The sequence below is a fragment of the Equus caballus genome, chromosome 20, assembly GCF_041296265.1.
Source record: "Equus caballus isolate H_3958 breed thoroughbred chromosome 20, TB-T2T, whole genome shotgun sequence".
In the NCBI taxonomy this organism is placed as follows: domain Eukaryota; kingdom Metazoa; phylum Chordata; class Mammalia; order Perissodactyla; family Equidae; genus Equus; species Equus caballus.
Window position 1 is genome coordinate 55215934 of NC_091703.1, and position 22569 is coordinate 55238502.

Here is a 22569-nt window from a genome sequence, read left to right on the forward strand (position 1 = left end):
CAAGTTTGAAGGGTTGGAATTATGAAGTATCCGTGGAGAGGAGGACCCTCATGTGATAGGAAAATAACTGAGGATCAGACAGGAAAATTGTGAACCCACAGTCATAAAGCCAATTCAACAGTAGATCAGGGACCAGAGTCCAGGCTTTCTGATCATCAAGGCAAGTCCTTTCCACTAGGCCACCCAGCCACTCTTGCTGAATCATCGCCTGCTGGTTACTTATACCCAATCCAAAGGCAGTTTTTGTAGTTAATGAATAAATACAGTATGGCAAACCTCACTGTAAATGCACCGCTCTACAGAAACACCAAGGACTTCTTGACCTTTGAGTTTTCTTCACAATTTCCTCCTCCCACAGCTGTCTAGCACCTAGCACTGACTTTTCTTTTCTGTAAACTGCCTTCCTGAAACTGCAGGTTCCCACTTTGGTGCCAAGTAGGGACTCAGGTAGAGAGAACTAAGGTCCCCCTCAGGGAATTCCCAGCTGAATTAGGCTCCGCTAAGCCTTGAAATCAAATTGCTTCTGGTAGGTAAATGGGGTACAGATGACAAATCAAGCCAGCGCTTGCCTGGGCATGATCGAGAGCAACTGTTATTGATCTGACCCATCCTGGCAGGCCACCTCAGGGGAGACTGGCTTTTAGTTGCAGTGCAAGTAGGTGAAATGAATAATTGTGTTTTTGACTTTTGAATTTTCTACACCTTGCCAGTGGTTATTGCAGCCACAATTTGGGCCATGTGTATTCCAGAGAGGTTTTTGATTTAAGAATCTAGTTTTTTGGGGGGCAAGCAATATTCAATGTACCATCCATGCATAAGATTTGAGGTATTTATTTTTATGGCAATGAACATTTTTACATGATGTAAAATATTATAAATTTTTAACCTTGGAGGAATGACAGGAGTCTATTTCTAACACTTGTATTATCTTGGGCAAACATTGAAATTCTTGATTAACGTTTAACTATGAGAAGTGTACTTGGTTCAAGAAAAGATCAGTTTCAGGATTCAGGCTGTTATCTTGATGATTAGAATTCAGGCTCCGAGGAAAGCCCCAAGGCCAAGCATATTGGATATAACAGAAAGTGGGAGCCATACCTGGCGTCTAAAGAATGTGGACCGGATATAAGATCTTAATCTTCTCTTATCTAACCACAGAAATTTGGATGGAGAAACAGTATTTATCTCAGAGAGAAGTGGACCCAGGAGCCCATTTCACTAGGAATCACACTGTTTTGGAAGGTACTCGATTCAAAAGAGCCATTTTCAAAGGGAAATACTGTAGAACTTTTGGTTGTTGTGAAGACAGAGATGACAGCTGTGTCGTTCAGTTCTATGAGGCGAACGCGCTGTGTTACTGTGATAAGTTCTGTGAAAGGGAAAATTCTGATTGCTGTCCTGATTACAAGTCATTTTGCCGTGAAGAGAAGGAACGGCCTCCTCATACAACGCTGTGGTATGCAGAAGGTAGGCTTGGGAACGTGTGTACATTATCCTACATCATAACAAGAGCTGACACTTCCTCTTTTTCTCCTTCCCTCCTTCCCTCCCTCCCTCCCTCCTTCCTTCCTTCCTTCTTTCTTTCTTTCCTTCCTTCCAGTGAAATAAAAGATGAGTATTACAATCACCAGAATAAATTTCTTTGGATTGTTAAAGTGCTTTGGTTTAGATGCACGGCAGCTATATCCTCTAGCACCTGCAGGAAGGTTCTGATGTGACGCCATGAATGCTAGTCTAGATCCTATTTTGAATACTCACTCAACTTGTATAAGAATTACTTAAAACTCTTTGCTTCTTTCTTTATAAAATGTATTGACAAGAGGACTCTCAAGTTTCTTTTGAGTGTAGTCTCTTAGAAGACCTCATCAAAGTCACAAACCTGATCATCTGCAGAGTCATGTAACATGTTACCTATTATTTCATGGGATGAATGGACCTCCTGGCATGAGAGCCTGTGGCACAGCAAAGCCATTGAAAGCACTACAAGAGCAAAATAAAGTCAGCCACTCTCTCTACCTAAGTAACATCAAATGGATTCTTCATGCATATTTTTATTTCTTTTTGTTTTGCCAATCTGAGATTTTTTAAACTATTAAAAACAAAGGAGGGCTTCAAATAGAGTAATTGTAAAAATCTAAGATTGAGTGAAAAAATAAAAATGATTTATAAAGAGAATAGTGGCATTTACTATATGGGTCTAATTATGGGAGAATAGCTATGATGCTGAGTAAGTGATATATCCAAGACTTGCAACAAACCATAAATATGAGGCTCTATTTCTCTGTCTTCCATCATGTCAAATCTCAGCAGAAACACAGGTTTGATGGAACTCTGTGACACTCATAGATGATGGTGACTAGAAATTATAGTTAGAAGACAATTTAGGATAAACTAGGATTTGGTATCTTATTTCAAAATCCTGATCTCATTTCAAAGCCCAGATGTTGTTGCTTTCATTCTCAATAATGTCATTTTGTTTGAAAATCGAGGAGCTGCTTCTTAAAACACATATCTATTATGTTAAAATTTCCACAGAATTGTTATTTATCCCGGGCCTTTGCCTTTACCAATAAATAGCTCTGTGAACATTTATTTCATGTTAAAGAGTGGCAGACACTCTCCCAGGAATGGAAGATCTAGTCATCCATCAATAATTATTCACTGAATATCTCTACTGGGCCATATATTGTGTTTAGTGCTGAGACAACAAAGGGGAAGAAAAAAGACAAGATCTTACAGTATTGTCATTGAAGTGACAGTCAGGTTGGGGCGAATATAAGATATTTAACAAATTTGCTGGACAATTGCAAATGGTGAGAAATTCTCTGAAAGTAACAGAGTGCTGTGAGAAAGTATGTCAGAATATAACGTTAATATGTAAGACAATACATATCGTTAGCCTGGCTGAGGGGTCAGCGAGGGAAGACCTTTAAGCTGAGACTGGAGAAGGAATGAGAAGCGAACTGGCCTGAAAGAGCTGAGAGGAAGGTGTTGCACGCCTGAGAGGGAGGAGCTTGGCGAGGTCCAGGAGCTGGAAGGAGGCCACCGTTTCTGGAGACCAGTGATTAGTGAAGGGTTGAGGATGACAGGAGATGAGGTTTGAGAGGTGAGTAGAGGTCAGATTATGCCAGAATTTATAGGCCATATTAAGGATTTGAGATTTTTTTCTGTTGTGAGAACTCCTCAAAAGATCCTGAGTAGGAATAGCATTGACTTCATGGATGTTGTCTCATTATGATGCGTAAGCTGCAGTATTTTTGATGTGCCAAGAAGTGTTTGAGCTGTTCTTATTTGAGACATATAGCCCATTTAGAAAAGTAATTGCTACCTTTTCACTGTCCATTTTTGCCTGAGAGCTAGAATTTTACTAAGACATCAGCTTAGGGTCATGTTTTAGGTAGAACTTATGTTCCAGACATAGTTTTTATTCCAGTCATTATGGAAGAAAGCAATTAATCATTTTCTTTGGTAGCAAAAGTTCACATTAGACAATAATTTCTCTCATGAAGGTAATTTTTCTTTTGTTTTCTCTTGCTTATGAAAACAGCTATTTGTAAGAAAATAGTTCTACACGATATTGAAAAATTGTGCAACATTAACTAACGTTAAAAGATAATGGTATATTATTTACACTAACTTTTTTTTTCCTCTGAGACTAAGTTGTTCATTCACTGATCTATGAAATATCATTTTTCAGTTATCTAGTTAGATATTGTCTAGTTCTTTATACTGCAACTGTCTCAAGAGCTGTTTTTAAACCAGTGACTTAAAACTTTGTACATTGTCTTCAGGATTAAAAAAAATAAATATGTCCCTTTTGTGTAAACTAGAAGTAAGACATATGATAAATACCTTCCTTCTGTGTTTTTTTCCCTATCTCTGGTGGTAACTTCCAGTAATTGGAGGATTTCGAATGTCAGGTACAGGAAATCAAGTGATAGAATTTGAAGCAGAACCGGAGTGGATTTTCCAGACAGAATCTTTTGGTGTAGCACGTCTTAATGAGTGTCTACTATACCATTTGTTGTGAACAGCCCCAAGCTAATTGGATTACACACACCTCATGTTCACATGGGTAAAAAATGCGTGTAAGCCACCGACACCTTTGAATTGGATAAGGGTGATTTACTCCTTTATAACATCCTTAACCATATTATAATCAAGATAAATCACAGTCCAAATTCTGCCATACATACTGATAGTTACAAAAATATATATATCGGTAAAGAGACATAAGCCAATTCATACAACGTCTGTAAGCTTCATGAAGTCTCAAGTTTCTGTCCTTTTAGGTGTTCCCACATCCACCTTGCATGAAAAATTGATTGGAGGCACTTGTGATCATATTAAAGATGTCAGACTCTTACAGTGAGTGTTGGGGATGAGAAACCTTCCTACCCCATGGCTGGACACAGGACCCTTTAGAGATCAATCATAGGGCAACAGGTCTAAGAGAAAAGACTTTTAACCTTAAGAGATACATATAAACCATGGGGTACAAGAGTGGGATGCGACTTTAAAATATTTAACTACTCTACATAAATTGAATACTATTCAATGAAGCAATAAGAGCTGATTACTTATATCCATTATGCTGATTAAGAAGCCACCGATTTTACCGAGGAAAGCCCATTTCTCATGTTCATTATACTAATACGCGAGTGTTCACCAAAAAGTGGATAATGGAAGCGCTTACAGCAGCTGCCCTGCATTCTGGCCTTTCAGAAGGAACGCTCCTGACCCCCTGGGACGTGGGTTCCTGATTACATCAAGTAACTGTCTTCCCTGAAGTGAAGTTTAGACCAGCACAGATATTATAACATATTAGGATAAAAATAAATGACAGCCATCATATCATCTTTTCTCAAATCAATAAACCAACTACTTCACTCTCCAAATATCTGACTTGCCTGATTTTGTATTAATGGCTATTAAAGTTGAAAACTCCCTTAATTTCAGCAGTCGTTATAAATTATTTTTAAGATGCTATATGTATACCAGTTTGACTAACACTCTGAGGTGCCTCATACATATTTCATGAAGAAAATAAAACCACCAGGAATTCTCCACCTCTCCACCATCATAGTTTTCAACCTTCCTCCATCTGGGTTACTGCTTACATTGAGTCAATCCCTCTGTTCTTTTCTTTTTTTTCCACTTAGGAAAATTTGCCCTGAGCTAACATCTGTACCAGTCTTCCTTTACTTTGTATGTGGGTCACCGCGACAGCATGGCCGCCAAAGAATGGTATAGGTCCATGCCCCACAACAGAACCCGGGCCACCGAAGTGGAGTGTGCCAAACTTAACCACTAGGCCCTGGGGCAGGCCCCCGATTCCTTCTTTTGAGCTCTGAATCCCATCCTCTTATCTTTTCAAGATCTTCACTTTCGCAATTCCCTCTCTCTCTCTTTTACCTCTCCCTTTCTCCCCTTCTGTCCCCCACCTTCTCCTAAGGCACCACTTTTTCCTTCTTCCTGGATCAACATCCATTTACAAAATGTGTTTTTGTAGCTCCTAACTTTGAAAAGTCCTCCCTTGCTTTCTTGTCCTCAACCCATTCCTACAGGTCATCCTTCCCCACTACTTCACTGAAACCTCTCTTGGCGGGGTTATTCACATCCACATCACCAGATACAATTTTCAGATGTCTGTTCTCCTTTTCTTGACCTCTCAGCATACCCTACATGGCTGATAACTTCCATTTGCTTGAAATACTTTCTTCTTTTGCTTTCCACGGCTCCACCCTCTCCTGAATCCCCTGCTTCCTCACATGCCTCTCATTCCCAGTTTCCTCTTCTGAATGTCTGTTGGCTGGAGTGCTTTAAGCTCAGTCCTGAACTGTTTTCTCTTAGCTATATACACTCTCCCAGATAGACCCTTATTTAGTCTCAAGGCTTTAAAAAACATTTATATTGCTGTCTCTCAAATTCGTGCTCCAGCCTTGACTTAACTCTGGACTTCCGTAAACTACTCTACTTGACATCCTTCATTAGGATGTCGAACCTAGATTTAATGTAAATCTAAAATATGCAAAGCAGAACTCTTGATTTCTTACTACAAGCCTGCCCCGTATTTCAGTAATAGCTCTACAGCCCCGCTATTGCTCAAGCCAAAATCCTAGTGAGATCTCCTTGGTTTCTCTTTTTCCTCATTCCCCAAACTCAATCCATGAACAGGTCCCATTCGCTTTACCTCCAAATTATGCCCGTCTTCTTCTCTCCATCCTCACTACTATCATGTTGATCCTTCATTCCTCTGGGAACCCCACCCCGAGCCAGCACACCAGGAGTGATGAGAATAGAGAACAGGGCAGGGGCATTTTGGGTAAAGGCTTATAGGTCACCATAAGAAGTTTGGTTTTATTCTAAATTTGATGGGGAATAACTTGAGGATTTTAAGAAGGGAGTGACACAATGTAGATTTTGAAAGATCTCTCTCTAAATGCTGTGTATGGAATGAGGGACATATTGGAGTTGGGAAGGAGCATAGGAAAGGAGTGGACTGTGTCTCTGTACTGTGTAGAAGCTGATGCTCCACTTTGTCGCACTTTGACCAGGCCCAGTTTAACTATGGTTTTTGTTCAAGAGGCCAGCTCTCAAGTGAGATTACAGCAAACATAGTTTCTCATAGTCAGTTCTGACTTGATATTAAGAAACAATGACCAAGAGATGGAACTTTCACTAACACCAGAGTCAGTACTAATGATTTGGAGTAGGCCTAGTAATGGCATTCTCTTGACTTCAAAATTACTAGCTGGAGTACAGGTCAGAGAGGAGACAGTCTTTTTTTTTAGGACCTTTGTGATTTCTGTTTCCTTTATCTACTTAACTGGTATGGTGGACAAACAAGATTCATGGGGTATGATTAAAAATCAGCTTTGATTTTGCCCCCCACTCCCCTTGAAAACCAGGCAGGGAAGTACTTCCCTGAATGAAAACTTGAATTGTTGCATGAATTTTCTGTTGCTCCTAGGTAATAAAAAGTTCAAGGGTCTCTTTAAGTTACAAATGTGGTATAAATTCACTTATTAAAATTGTCTAATCTTGGGTAGTAATTAAAATTCTGAACTTGATTTAAAATTATATCTTTGCCCTCTGCTGACTTTGCTACATCAAGAAGCCTGAGGTCCAGGAAAGAGGTGGTTTCCTTCTCTCTTCCCAGGACTGTGGAAGGTCAAAAATCCATGGGAAAGAAGTGAATAGATGTAAATACACAGAGTTTTTAGATTCATTAAGCAAAACATTGAACTGTGAAGACATAGTACCTGCTGAAGGGGGGGCAGTTGTGAAATGTTTTCCATGAAACAATTTTTTGAAAAATCAGAGGATAGTTAATTTCATAAGTGGCTCTTGTGACATTGTGGCTAGTAGTTAAACTGGGTCCCTTGGAATGCTTTCTAAACATGTAGATTTTCCCCTATGTTTGTATGAATAAAAAGTGAGAATTCATTTTGTTTGATTAGAGGCCATTGATATGATCTATCAATTACACGTTTCTGTCCAAAAAGTTTTCACATGACAAGGTATTCAACTTTGCTACTTTTGCTAATGCAGCATGAATTTTAAATTTGTGTTAATTATATTTTCGAAAGGGATTTAATTTGTAACCAGGGTGTTATTTTCACAACATCTTACTGATGGTTTTCTTATGATGATAATTCACCATTGATCTCTTTGAGTAGTTTATAGAATCTCATAAACTAGTTAACAATTAGTTTCAGTTAATAATTGAGAAACATTTGAATTTAGAACATAAATGGCTGCAATCTTATTGGTTTCATGAACTTTTCCCCTGATCCAAATCTTACAGAAAAAAATAGAATTTATCTTTGTTAGGTAAATTCAATAAAGTAGCTTCATGTTTTGGTCCAAAACCTTGAGCTCCTCACTCTAGTCATATGCAATTAATCATATTCACTTATGACACTTGATTAGATTTTTTAAAATGAGAAATGCCATAAGTTTATTCAAATACTGTTTTATTGCTTACCTATTTAAACACATTAATTACTTTTTGAAAGTAGTTAGTGATTAGTTCCTTGGTATCTAGTTTTCGTGCTTTACAAATCCTCTCTGTTGGAACATAATATGCAGTTTAAAGATAAAAGCTTATGGAATAAGCCCAGAAGATTCGATATATAAACCCTGACACAACCCAGATATGGATTTCCATTAGATTGGTACCAAATGTTTTTGCATATTTGAAAAACTAAACACAATTTTAGACTAATTGTTGCGTTAATGTACTTTATTACTCAATTTATAATTCTCATTTATTTACATGTTATGTTGACAGGTTGCTTCAGAGATGGTCAGCGTTATGAAGAGGGATCAGTAATTAAAGACAACTGCAACTCTTGGTAATGAATTTAAATGACACAGAACTGAATTCTACTGTCTGTGTATGTTTTCATCAAATAAAAGGAATATTTGTGAAACAAAGCATATATTTAAATACAGATACAATTGTAAGTCATATCACATATCTGTAGCTTCCTATAAGGATATTTAATTTTAATGAATATTGAAAAATCTAATCATGAATATATCTTTTAATGCTTGAGTTTGATGTCATGACAGTGGCCTTCATTAGATAGGAGGCATGCATGAAATATACCTCTTAATTATAAACATTCTGATATACTACAGGCAAATCATGTTTCTTTGAACATAGTAACTACATATAACAACAGGCTGCCTTAAAAGGATTGTCCTGCAGAGAGTTTCCAAACACAGATATATTGAATCTACTGTCAAAACAGTCTGATGTTTTCAAACTTCAATGAAGGTGTGGTCATTTCATTTATTAATTGCCTGGAGTAGAAGATAAAAGCATTTAAGTGGTAACTAATGTATGTGTCATGATTTCTTTTTGCTAAGAATCAATAATCATACGGCTAACATTAATCAAAAATGTTTTTTGCCTTAACAGTGTGCAACTCTGCACACGGCAACTTACTAATCTTGTAAATGTGCTCCATAAAGGCCAGGCCACTTTTATAATTTTTCTATCTTTGCAGCACATGCTCAGGACAGCAGTGGAAATGTTCCCAGCACGTGTGCCTCATTCAACCAGAATTAATTGAACGTGTCAATAAGGGAGACTACGGGTGAGAGAAATCTTGCTTTCTAGGCTTTTTGGCACTCTCAGTTACTCCTCAGGTTTCAAACAATATTTCCTATCATTTGCTTCTAAAATGGTCATTATTTCAAAAGAAAGAGTGAGAGAGAAATGGAAAGGGAGGGACAAAGTCATGTAAAATTGAAATGCGCAGAGGTGAACATTAAATCATTAAAAGTGAGCATTCACAAAGAAGAAATATAGAGCATGGTCTTAAGTAGTCTAGGAGGCGCACTGTCATGGGGTGAGTGAGGAGAGTAGACGGAGCTTTAGTTTGGGTAAGTATTCAGGCAAAATCAGGATGTAGGCAAAACTGATTTACTCATGTTAACCATTTTTCCCTCTGCTGCTGTCCTGACCCAGCCTATCACATGTTCAGCTATCCTGGGTAGAGTCTGACCTTAAGAGGGCAGTATTTTATCTTGATGATCCCCCAAATAACCAGTCCCTCTAGACAATTTCACTGACATGACGGATGTCTAGCCAATTTCACTTATGGTTGAGACAGAAGACAGGTTGAGCCTATTACTTTGCTAATAAACTAAAAATAAGGCTGATGGACCCTTAAACATAGGAAATAACTGTTTGATGCTCTCCGACAGATTAATAAGTTAGGTGGCTTCTCCACTTACACAGAGGGAATTAAGATGTAGGTGCTAACGCTGGCTTTCTTTACTGAACCGAAAGGAAGAGAGATAGGCTGGCTGGTATCTGCCTCAGGATTTTTCCACTGCCATTGATCAAACCTCTATATATACCTGCTAACATTTTCCACATTCTGGAAAAGATTTCACCTAAGAAGATCTGTTGTCAAGCACTTATAAAAGTGAAGTGATCCTGAAATGTATTTTTAAAAATTAGAAATATCATTTCCTTCTACACATAAGACGTATGTTTCCCAGCACAATGGGGACACTAAATTTCAACGGACTCAAAGTATTTTCTTTGAAGACGCAAAATATAGAAAGTCACATTTGTTGACATTAATATTCTAAACCATTCTCAATTCTTCTTTGTGTGTGTGTGTTTAACCAATATTTTAGCTGATAATAGGATGCCATTTTAAGCATTTCTAGAGAAAATCAATTCTAATTTTCTGTGGCTAAGTGATATTTAAATCATTAAAAGGACATCAGAGTATGTATCATCATGAGAAATTATCCAAATCAGGTTCCTAAAAGGATTCAAATGCTGGGCCTATCAAGTACACACTTCCAAGAAGCCATAATAAGCAGCCTACGCTTCCACTGTCCCAGAACACATGAGAAACCTCAGGCTAAAGCCATGTGGAAAGAAAGTACATGACAGTGTCCAGGAGCTGGTGAGGATGTGGCCCTCCTGGGGAGGAAGAATTTCCTTTCCATCATTGGTTTATTGTGAGAGCACTTCAGGACTATTTAAGAGGCATGGTCTTTCCCTTTTAGTAGCAAACCAGATGACTTTGAAAGAATAAAAAGTGGAGTATAATTGAAACAAAAGGAGACATGCAGAGACCAAAGGAAAAAGTTAAGTAAAACAGACAAGCTATGAAGTTAAGGGAGAAAACTAAAATTATTTGCTAAGGGGGGAAATGTCCTGGAATTTAAAAAAATTCAGATATTTTATTTTCAGATATTTTCTGTGCTTGATATTCAACTTGTTTTCTTGCATGAAAACAGAACTATATAATTCAATATTTATTAAGGGCTTTTTAAAATAGCATACAAATATATACAATCTTTGCTTTAAAACATTTATTTCTTCCAATTTGGTTGTGTTTCAGATCCAAGTCTTTATTCATTCTGTATAACCTACTTCATTGCTTATTTATTCCTTGAATTGTTTTTTAATGCACTCGGTTAACATTAACAAAACATGTGTTTCCCTTGTGGCACTGCTGAGGATAGAAATAAATAATTTCTCTTGTGGAATTTAAAATTATGGACTAAGAACAGTTTAGTGGATACCAGGGGAAAGGTGGGGTGGGGGGTGGGCACAAAGGGTGAAGTGGTGCACCTACAACATGACTGACAAACATTAATGTACAACTGAAATTTCACAAGATTGTAACCTATCAATAACTCAATAAAAACAAAGAAAAAAATGAAATAAATAATTTCTCTTGTAAAGAAATTTACAATCTCACTGAAGAGTCAACATGTCATAACTTTGTAAAAGGATTTCTAATGACAGGGTGGTATATAAGGGACGAATCAGTAGCCCAAGTAATAATCAGCAAGTTAGCAGAACAAAAGGAGATAGAGAACTGGTTCCGTTACCCAATGCTGTGCAAGAAACCATGCCAGAATGTAGCAGCTTAAAACCACAAGCTTCTCATTGGTTCACATGGGCGATTTGAGATGGACTTAACTGAGGCTCTCTTGCTGATCTCTTCTGGGGTTACCCACGTGTCTACAGACATTGGGAGCCTCAGCTGGGGCTGAATTGTCTAAGATGGCCTCACTCCCATGTCTGGTGGTTGGTGCTAGTTGTTGGTGGGACCACACATCTTCAGGAGGCTAGCCTAAGCTTCTTCACGTAATGACAGTGTTCTAATAGGAGTGGAAGCTGCAAAGGGCCTCTCTTGAGGCCTAAATATCAATTCTACTGCTTTCTACTGGGCAAATCAAGTCACTAGACCAGCCCCCATTCAAAGGGGGTGGGGATAGACTCCACCTCTTGATGGAAAGAACCACAAATAATTTGTGGCCATTTTTAATCTATCATGTCTCTAAACTTGATTTTTCTTATGAATTCAAAATCTAGTCTGTTGGAAGTTGGCCTGGATTTTTCACTCAAAATCAGCATACTCCAAACCGAAAAGATTAGCATCTTTGAACTATCCTTGGTTACTTGACAACCAAGCCAGAAAACTTGAAGTGCCTTTGGTTCTTCTTTCCTCTTTGCTTTCTGTCATTGGGCTCTTATAATGCTCACATTCCAAGTTTCTTTCAGCTATTTGTTTCCTCTGTTCCTATGCTATATTCCAGTGCATTTTTTTTATCGTCTGGTTTGAAATGACCTGACTTTTCTTTCTGTTTCCAACCTGACCAAATGCCAAACAATGCTTTATACGTTCCTAGTTATCCCTCTAAAACAAACCTTTGATTCTGCCACTCACGTTCTTAAAAATCCTCACTGACACTCCATTGTATACAGAATAGAATTATGCTCGTTAGCATAAATAATGATCTGACCCAAATGCTTCTCTCCTGCCTCATCTTTTACACTCTTTCCAGCCTCTGTCTCCTACTTGCTCCCATAGTTTAAGCATCTAACTTATCTGCTATTCCCTAAGTGTGCTACCCAATTTCAAACCTGTGGACTTTGCTCCGGGTTTGCCTTTTTTAGAGTAAATGCTCTCCTCTTTGACGTTTGACCGCCAAACTCACGGCCGTCCTTCCAGACGAGCACTAAAATCACCTTCTGTAAAACATTGTACCAACTCCTTCAGGCAGAGTTATGTGGGAATCCTCTGCTCTGATCATATTTTGACCTACTGCTAATAAGTGACACATACTGAGGTCATTTCTATCTTTGCAGTCTTTTTATGGTATGGGCCCCATGAGGGCAGAAAAATTTACTTATTTCTATGTTCCCGGTATTAACAAGAGAATATGATAGACAAATTAAGAATGTTCAGTAAATGCTAAATTGGATTAAAAGGAAACTGTCATGAGTCCAGGTCAAAGAGGATGATGCAGGAGAGTAATGCCTTTTACACTTTTTTGAGCATAACTCACAGTAAAACTTACATTTTACTTGGTGACTTAGTAAATGCACATAACATGTACATACACGCTATCATCTATCTATAAATATAGATACATGGATATGTATAAACAGTACTACCCTCACTATGTGCAATAAACTCTAATATTTCCTATTATTTCTCCTATACTCTATTTTATTTTTAAAAACTCTGATCCCTGCTCACTAAATTGGGTGATTAACTAAATGTCTCTGATTTAATGTTTGACAACTACTAGTGTAGGATACCAAAAACATATTTGACTTATGTCATAATTTTGCCTAAGTCTGGTCCTTTTCGTCTCTTGCATAATACTGCAATATCTAATATAGTCAGAGGTTTGCTTATTGCAATTCCTTGGGAGATGGAGATTTCACATCAGAATTATAGCTCAAAGTTGCTTAAGGTTTTGTGAACTAACACCTCTTATAAATAAAACATTAACTTGCTAGGCATATTATTGAAAATTGAGTTGTATCTTCAGTCATTCATAGGAATTTATCACATTATAAACAATTTTGGTAATAAACACAACAGGATAAAGTTTCGATTTAAGTACTGAAAATATACTTCCTTCAAGTTGTAGATAATTCAAACAAGCAATGATTAAATTACTTTCCTCTTTCTCATTTTGTCATCCCCTATCATCTCTTAAGGGTTTTCGTCATCTTCAAATTTCAATATTAGACTTTGAAAATAAAGCTTCTTTGCTAAGTAAGGGCACAAAATATATCTCTAGAAAAATATGCATTATTTTGCTATCTAAATTCACATCAATTGAATTTATATTATTGTTAATAATAACTAAGATTATTGAGCACTTACAAATTAAATATATGATAGAATATTTCAATATTTCAATAAAATTAATTAGTACTGATGTAATATTTTAAAATATAACTATTTTATCCTCAATTTTTCATGGACACCTCTTTCTACATGGTCAACCTCTCTTCAAACCTAAATTACAAATAAAGCATATTACCCTATTTACTGTAAGTACATTTCTGTACATTCAAGCTTCTTTTTAAAGTGCATTTAATGACATTTAAAAGAAACTGCATATGTTAGCCTTATTACCACTTAATCTCTTTACAGTTTGTGTAGATTCTATATTCTTAAATTTAGCCTGTGTTGATACAGACTTAGGTTCCTCATAAGAGTCATTAAAATAATTGAAAGAGACCTAATTTAGGAAGAATGTTTTGTAGGCTTCACTATTAGAGTAATCAATAATGAGTCATTTATATAAAGAATATCTAGCTTGCAGTAATGCTTCCAATTTTGTGAGATTTGCTTTTGTATAATTTCAGAAATATAAATGAACATGCATTTATAAAGGTGGTATTACATAATCTGTACAGATTTTTCTCTTTCATTTGTAAGGCAGATGGACAGCCCAGAACTACAGCCAGTTCTGGGGAATGACTTTAGAAGAAGGTTTCAAGTATCGTCTTGGCACCTTGCCACCTAGCCCTATGCTTCTCAGCATGAATGAAGTAACAGTAAGTGTTCTCCCTGTTTGACTCATGTGTGTATGTGTGTTTGTTTAGTGTGTTTATATGTGCATTTAAAGAAATTTTAAATACCTTAGTGAGTGTTGAGCTTTCAGAGTTATAATTTTGTCGTGTAAAGAGAAAACCTTTCCCCAAATTGTTGTGAAATCCCTCAAAAGTTTCATATGGACTTAGAAAGTTCACTAATATCATTAGATATAGCCTCCTACCTTCCAGAGCAATTGTGCATTCATTTACATTGCTAATGATTTCATAGAAATTCATGTTTCTGATTATTGGTTATTCAGTGACCCAAAGCTTAAGCAAGTCATTAGTTGTCCTTATTTTTCTCTTTTTAAGTAAACAGTTTGTGAATTTCATGAACTCTGTTTTGATGTTTCTTATCTATCCATTATTGCATGTGGATAAAATAAATGCCAGTAACTGCAGATATATATGCTATGATTGGTAAAGATTTGTCCTCAAAAATCCTCAAAATTTCCATTAAAAGAATATCTTCAAATTTGCCTGATGACCTGGTAAACTCCTTCACGAAACTGCATCATTTCCTAACGCTCTTATGCTTTGTGTGTACTATTGTACTGGTTTTCCCTTTCATTTTTAATAGGTATTATCATCTGAAAATAGGTACCTTGCATAAAGAGGCTTCCACCTCTCTAGTTACCACAGACCTCTAACTCCAAGAGTGGCAGTTTTATCGCCTGACATGTGGCATCTTGCAGGTACGCCACTTCCAGTTGAGTTGTTGATTGTATTCAAGGCCTGTTACCAATGTCCCGAGCAGAGCGAGCCTCCCAGGCTGCTGGAATCCAGCCTCTTCACTCTGCAATGAAGACATCAGGTCCTGGCCGCCCAGAAGCTCTCAGCATCTCTGAGCAAGCAGGGCTGTTGTTTGCTCTTGGATGAGCTATAAATCCACAGGTTTCTCATTAAATGTTTAATGTGCTTCACTTTTGAGAGATGTACTCTCTTGAGTTATTATTCCAATTCAAATTCCAGTAGTAGGGCCTGCTAAATTGTAACAGTATCAGAAGAGCTAATAATAACTGTCACTTATTGAGTAGTTGTGTGTTAAGTACTCTTATAAGCACTTTCATACATTATCTCATCTAATTCCCACAACAGCCTGATGTAGTCAGTACTGTAATTATCCACATTTTAAAGACAAGAAAATTGAGATTAAGAGAGGTTGAGTCACACCGAGATTGAGAGAGATGAAAAACTACCACAGAATTACTTAAATTGCACAGCCAGGACATCTTAAAGAGATCTGCCTCAAAAAACACTCACTGGAGTTCCAGTAGAATCAGTTAGCTTTGGCCAGTTCAGGTTCAAAATAGCAAAAGCTTTTTAATCTTTTAACCAGAACTAATTTTCTGAAATGATTAGCTTAGATATATTTTAGGATCTTTCCTACAATCAGTAAGATATAAAATTTTTAGAGATGTGTCTCAGTGTCATCGTTCTTAGTAACGTAACTGTATGATCAACTGGAAAAGACTTATTTTTCTTCTGGATGTTTTCTTTTCCGTTTTTGTGCTCATCTGGGGAAAAAAAAAAGCAGCAGCATTCTTTAAGAATTAATTCACCCCCTTTCTAAGGCTTTCTTTTTCCATTGCTTTTATCAGGGATCCTAGTCAGCCAAATACTAATTTGGGTGTCTGTATACATATCCTCCAGATTATTTCTAACATTTCCTTCTTCAGCTGTAATTTTTACAACTTGGAATATTTTATATTCTAGAAAAAATGAGGTATATTTCTTTCCCGTGTTGCCATTCACCATAGCCTAGAAAAAGAAATTTAATACTAAATCATTAGTTGGCTGCTGGGGGTTTGTTTGCATAAAAGTCACTGTGGTGATATTTAAATGAAAAATGTTAATGATTAGTACTTTTGGAGAATTTAAATTACCTAGTCCTATGAATTAATGTAATACAGTTGCCAAGTTATTCCAGGAAAGCAATAAGAAAAATTCAGGTGATCTGTAAGAGTTCCATTAGCCACTTATGATGTAAGGCAAAGAAATAGCTTATTATTAGTGCACAGTAGCTTAGGTATTGACGGCCTTTCAAAAATGTTTCTGAGTGTTGGAGTTGTCCTAATTTCTGGTCAGATATAAGAAAATAGAAATGTAACAAGGACTTCCAGGAAGAACCCGAGGTCAGTATGAACTGAGTTGAACTGGTAGCTACAGGAAAAGCTAAAACCAAGTTAACTCTTAGCCTGGTGACAACATAGAAAATGCCCCAATACACCAAATCTCTGAGTACAGTGAAAATAGATTATTTTTTTGTGTGTATGATTTTGGATAACTTTTTGCCCAACTTTTTTAATAAACCATTTTCAACACAGGATGGTCGATATGTACTGTTAGGGTAGGCAGTTGTCAACAGATGTATGATTTTGGACATGCTGAGAAAACATACTGCATTCCCATCCCAAAGCATCTCCCTTTCCTTGACTACATTACCTGGGGGAGAGTTAGGGTTCAGGAAATTCTTTATCTTGGGTGGGAAAGATGAACCTTGAGTCATCCCTGATTCCTGGGAAAACTCTTCTCTTTCCTGGCTGGTTTCCTGGCTTTATTTCTTAGCTAAGTCACTATTCCTGTAATGTATCTGCTGAACATGAGTCAGAGGAATATCAATAGATGTTGTACAAAGAGCTCTGTGATCGTGTTAATTTGGAGAATCTGTTTAACCTGTATGAATTGGTTCAATTCAAATAAATTTCTGCAGAGTGCGATTAATAATAATAAGGAATAGAAGTACGTTGTTAGTGACAGTTGGAAAAAGATAACTTGGAGATTTTGGGGGGGTTCTTCCTGGATGGCAATTCTAAGCGAGGGCAGACAAAAGGAAACATAAACTTACCGTTCTCTCTGGGTACAAGCCAAGTGGATGAGAGGAATAAAACAAAAAGGGAAAGAAAGAGGGCTGAAAGGGAACCTCCCTAGACCATGCAACTCTTTGCAGGGTACAAAGACTCATTTCAACTCACTTTAGAATTATGTCTAGAGTCAGGTCAACAAATGCTGGCTGATGCATTGGTACTTAACACTTTCCTGAAGGTGTTCTCTTGAGATGGTTCAAAGTAACGTCTTGACTGGACAGCTCCATTCCAAATTGTTCTGCATTAAAAATGGTAAGAATGATTGGAATGATAAACCACTCTTTGCCAGTCCGGTGAAACTTCGTATGTTGCATGGACAGACTCACAACGGCACTGATTGGGAGCTGGCCTTCAGAAGGACTATATCTCCCCACAAGAACTTTAAATTCTGCTCATTGAGCCTTTTGTCTGCTATGGTACAAAACAAGTTATGACATGTTTTAAATCTTATTTCAATATTTCTCAGCATTTGATCATGAACTGCCAATCTTGCAAGGTGCTCTTGAAATAAAGATGTTTCATCTGTGGTCAAATAATTTGTGAAATGGTGCTTTATATCTTCCTTCTGAAGATTCACACTATTTATTAGTATTTTGCAGACATTGAGAACCCTTATTCCATTAATTTTTTTTCACCCAGTGTTTCCTAAATTCATGAGATCAAAGAACCTTTTACTATTACTTATAAGCACTATTAGTATTCTACAGGACTTAGGTAGCAAAGAATACACTTTAGGAAATGCTAACTTAAGTTAAAGTATTGAAATAAGAATGCTGGAGTGAGAGGAAGTGTATTCAGAGATAAAATAGAACTTTCTCAGTTTCTCAGAAAGAAGACAATGGAGACAACGAATGACTATGATTGTGTGCAAAACTGGCATTGACTCAGCTCTTTTTGAGCCAGCAGGAGCGTAGGCGAAATCTGTTAAAAGGCATGCATGGGCCAGTGTGTTCACTCCTGTGTTACTATTCCACATACCATGATGGACTGAGCTCTGCAGCCAGTGTGCTTCGGTCTCTATCTGGCACCTCCACTAATTGCCTCAGTTTCCTCCTCCATGGAATGATGATCACAGTGGTACCTAGCTCAGAGTGTTGTTAAGAGTTCCATGAAAAAATGCTGAATGAAGAGCTTAGCACAGTACTTAGACTATAGTAAAGCATTCAAGAAATGAAATGTTATTATGTTATAAATAAAGTTGTTCTTTCTCCCTTGGATTAACATTGGGAAAATAGCAGGATTCAGAAAAGACAGTTCTGTGAGGACTAAATTATCCAAAGCTTCATCATTTGGAGCATTTTACTTTATAAAGAAAGGTGGAGCTCTGGATTTGTTGGCGTTGATGGAATTTACATATTTCTGGTGAACCTGAAAGTTCTTCTGCTATGCTCCTAAATCAAATCAAATCATATCAAATCAAATCTAATCAAGTCAACAACCCTGCACCTGATCGTCTTTCCAGACATACTATTCTAGTGCTTTTGAATTTGGGAGATAACTCAAGGATCTTCGCTGTGTTATATCCTGTTATAAATATTGAAACTATTTTGAATGAAAAAGACTATTTTCAAACTGAAATGGATAAATTGAGTTCATTTTCATACTTGGCTCAGTTAAAATTTGTTTTTTTATAGTTTTGTTGTTGATTCCCCGGGGAGTTAATAAAGTTACCAGAGCTATGACACGTAAGTATTACATCTAAGGTGGAGCTGTTTGGAAATGGTTAGAACATTAAGAAGCCTGGTATAACATTTAAACCCTATAGCTCGACTATATTATATAACATCAGATTGATGTATGTAAAATGGTCTAAAATTTTTTTTGTCAACATCATAGTTTACTAGTACAATATCTTTTCACGGTCACCCAATTTAAGTGATTTTAAGTGTGTTTTAGTTGGCATTACTAACAAAGGAAAAATACTGTCTTTTTCTATGGTTTGTTGGAAGTTAAAGCAAAACAGTATCTTACGTATTATACAATAACTTTTAAAGCCATCGATCACTGAGGTGAGAAATGAAATTTGTTTAATGATCTGGATTGTTTATCATTGTCTAGATAACACGTAGTAGCTGGTTGGTTGGATTAATTTCTCTAGTCATTAGTTGTAATGTGAGGAGTTTGATTTTTCCTTTCCAAAATATATTTCAATGACAGCAAATACTGAAAGATGAGAAGTACCTTTGGAAAAACTCAAAGTGAATATTACAAAGTCTAGTCTTTACCCTTCACAAGTTGTTAAAATTTTTGATTTGTTTAGGAATAACCTTGTCTGAACAAACATCTTCTACTTGATTCCAACAATGTTTACCACCTATACAAACAGAAGTTTCTCTAAAAACCAAAACACTGACTAGGAAAGTAAAAAACACAGTTATAGAGTTACGTTCTTTATATAATACTAAACAAAAATGACTATTTTTCCATAAAATTGATGTTTAGCTCCTATAATTATGAACATAAGGTAAATGGCGTAGGGCTTCCAAAGTATAGTAGGTTCCAATGATGCTGCAGGTGAGGGGCGTGGCCAGATGTCAGGGCGGAGTCTGTTCAAGTATATATTTCTCTCAGCTCATCTCAGAATCTTCTCATGTGTGTAGGTAGGAAGCCAGGGACATGATAAGGTGCCAGTTGTACTTGATGTCTCTGAATTAGAGTTTTAAAATTCAAAGAGCATCAAAGCATTCGCTTATGTTTCCTCAAGTCTCTCTCTTTTCTTTCTTTCCCTCCTTCTCAGAGTAGAACCCCAAATTCTTCAGTAAACTTTAGAAAACATATACCCAGCCTCATTCCTTATTCAGCTGAACATGTGGCAGAATGAATGTCTTCTTTCTCAAATCAGTTTCTGAGTTTTCAGTTTTATTTTTCTATACTAGTCACAGGCTGATGCATAACGCTGTGATGTAATTGAACATAGCTTGAACAACACCGTGGTGCTGAATTGATCACTGCAGGGCAAATCTTCAGAAAGAAATGTGAAAATTCATTTTTTTCTTCTCTATGAACAAATATTTGGGCTGGTAAAAAGCAGATTTCTGAGGTGATTTGACGTGTTTTTATAACAGGCACCTGCTTTCTGGCCTCCCCCAGCCCGGATCTGTTTAGTCCATGTAGTTCCAGGAAACACTAGTCCTAAGATCTGCTTTGCCATAAAAATGCCGTGAAATGAAATGAAAGAAAATAAAACACTTTGCATTGAGTCATGAACATTTAAAATCATGAAGATTTTTTCCATTTCTTACAGTTTCACAATACTTAGGGAGTTTATAAAAAATAGTACAGTGAGGATAAAAATCTGATTTTCAAAACCAGTGTTTCTCAGAACTGTTTGATCCATCGACTCCTTCTTTTGTAATTTCCTATTACAATTCCTCAGAACTAGTGTTCTAAGAAACTCATTTTAGGAAATATCGTAGTTCATCAATTTCCAGATGTACATTTTCTTCACTTTTTTAATCCTCTGCAGTCGGGATGCTTCTTGTATTTGATGTTGTCCCAGGTTCAATGAAATATGGTATTGCCCAAGCAGCTTTAATGTCAGTTATGCGTGCCGTTTTAGTCATGGTTAGGCTTATCTGAGAGTGACAACAATCCAAACTGATAGTAGCTTAAATAGTATAGAAATTCGTCTTTCACTCACATATCTTGAGAAGGGTGGTCCTGCACTAGAATCGCACTCTGTGATAGCGGGTACCTAGGCTTCCTGCTTCCTCTTGTTCCATTTTCCAGAGCCCTTATATCCAAGGTCATATAAGGGTTCAAGAAGGCTGCTCCATGTCCACCTATAATACCCAAATTCCTGCCAGCAGGAAAAAAAAAAAAAAAGATCAATAAAAAAGAGTAAAAGTCAAATGCAAGATGTCTCTTGAAGGAAGTTCTCAGACGCTCCCAATGACACTTCTGCTAACATCCGCTAGGCAGAACTTAGTAATGCCGCCACACCTGGTAGCCCAGGGTGGCTAGGAAATGTCATTTTTCTGACCTAGCATGTGCTGAGCTAAAATTGTCATTCCTATGAATAAAGGGAAAGCCTAGGAAAAGGGAAAGGATGAGAGAACCAGCACTACCTGCCATAGTGTGATCACTGAATATTGATATTTACAAGAAGTACATCATTAAAAAATCACTTTACAAATAGAAACTAGAGAAATATCAAAGCATAGCTCTTTAAGAGTTAAGGCATGAAGGCAAATATTGTTGAAGAAGAAAAATTCCTTTTGCCATTAGCAACCAGAAAATTAGTCCTTTCTTCTCCAGCATCAAATAGTTTAGAAGAAATTTCTTGATATTCATGGCCGTTGACCTTGCATCGTGAAGGACAAAACAGAATGATATTCTCTGTTGCCTTCTGCTGATTCTCAGGTCACTCTGATTATTTAACTTTAAGTGGGGGAAAGTGCAACTAGAGATAGAGGGAGTTATTCACATAGTAGATATTGTGTAGATATGAGCTTGTAGTAAGAATGTCCAGAATGTCCTCAATTTGATTAGTTTGTTCTCAAGCTGCTCTGAGATTACGTTTCTATTACTCTTTTAGAGATTTTGATTCAATTAAATGCAGGAATTACTTAAAAAAATTCTCCAGTGTTCGCCATTGCATTTAATTCTTGTATTTTTCCACAATATCTTTAATCTCTAATTTCTAAGTGGAAATATTGAAGCAGGGAGACTGTTCAAATTTAACCTCAAATTTGACTGATATTAATTTGGAAATATAATTAGATTATGACTGAAATTTTTCAGCATTACAATTTAAAAAATTAAAAATGCCCATATGTAATAGTATTAATCTTTTTTAAAAATAAATTTCTATCTTATTTAAGCCACTGTCATTTTGGAATTTCTGTCACTTTCAGCTGATCCTCTTGATTATCTTGCTTTATTAAGCTATCCTTTGACCAAAAAAAAAAAAAAAACGCATCATTCATTGAAACCAGATTTCTATTACCACTTCCTGAAAGCTGTTATTCTGTGGTACTTACCTATATTTATAAGCTCTTTAAAAAACACTCTTACTTTATAGAGGAATGCAATAATTATGGAATATTGGAATATAAAATTTGTTCATTGTTCCTTAGATCAGATTATCTGACACCATAAGGCAAATAAAATTACAAGATAATATATAACGGCCTCAAATCCCATGGGCTTATTTTTAGGAAAAGCAATGTTAAATAAGTGGTAAAAAGCTTGAGAGATTGAATAGATGAGCTTCATGAATTGATCTGGCTTAGTGGGTTGGTAAAGATATTTTCAATAACAATGTCATTTTGCTTGTTGTTTCTCTATTGCCTTGTTGAAAGGGAT

At 36.6% G+C, this 22569-nt stretch overlaps 1 protein-coding gene across 1 annotated transcript in view; it reads left to right on the top strand.

Moving 5' to 3' along the window:
- The first annotated feature begins 981 nt into the window (after positions 1–981).
- The window catches only part of TINAG (tubulointerstitial nephritis antigen), an 88362-nt gene continuing 66774 nt past the window's right edge, over positions 982–22569 (top strand). The window contains exons 1-4 of the mRNA XM_023625117.2: positions 982–1467; positions 8297–8360; positions 9021–9110; positions 14242–14356. Of these exons, the coding sequence (XP_023480885.1) occupies positions 1113–1467; positions 8297–8360; positions 9021–9110; positions 14242–14356 (624 nt within the window). The 5' untranslated portion in view covers positions 982–1112. The remainder of the gene's footprint in view (positions 1468–8296; positions 8361–9020; positions 9111–14241; positions 14357–22569) is intronic.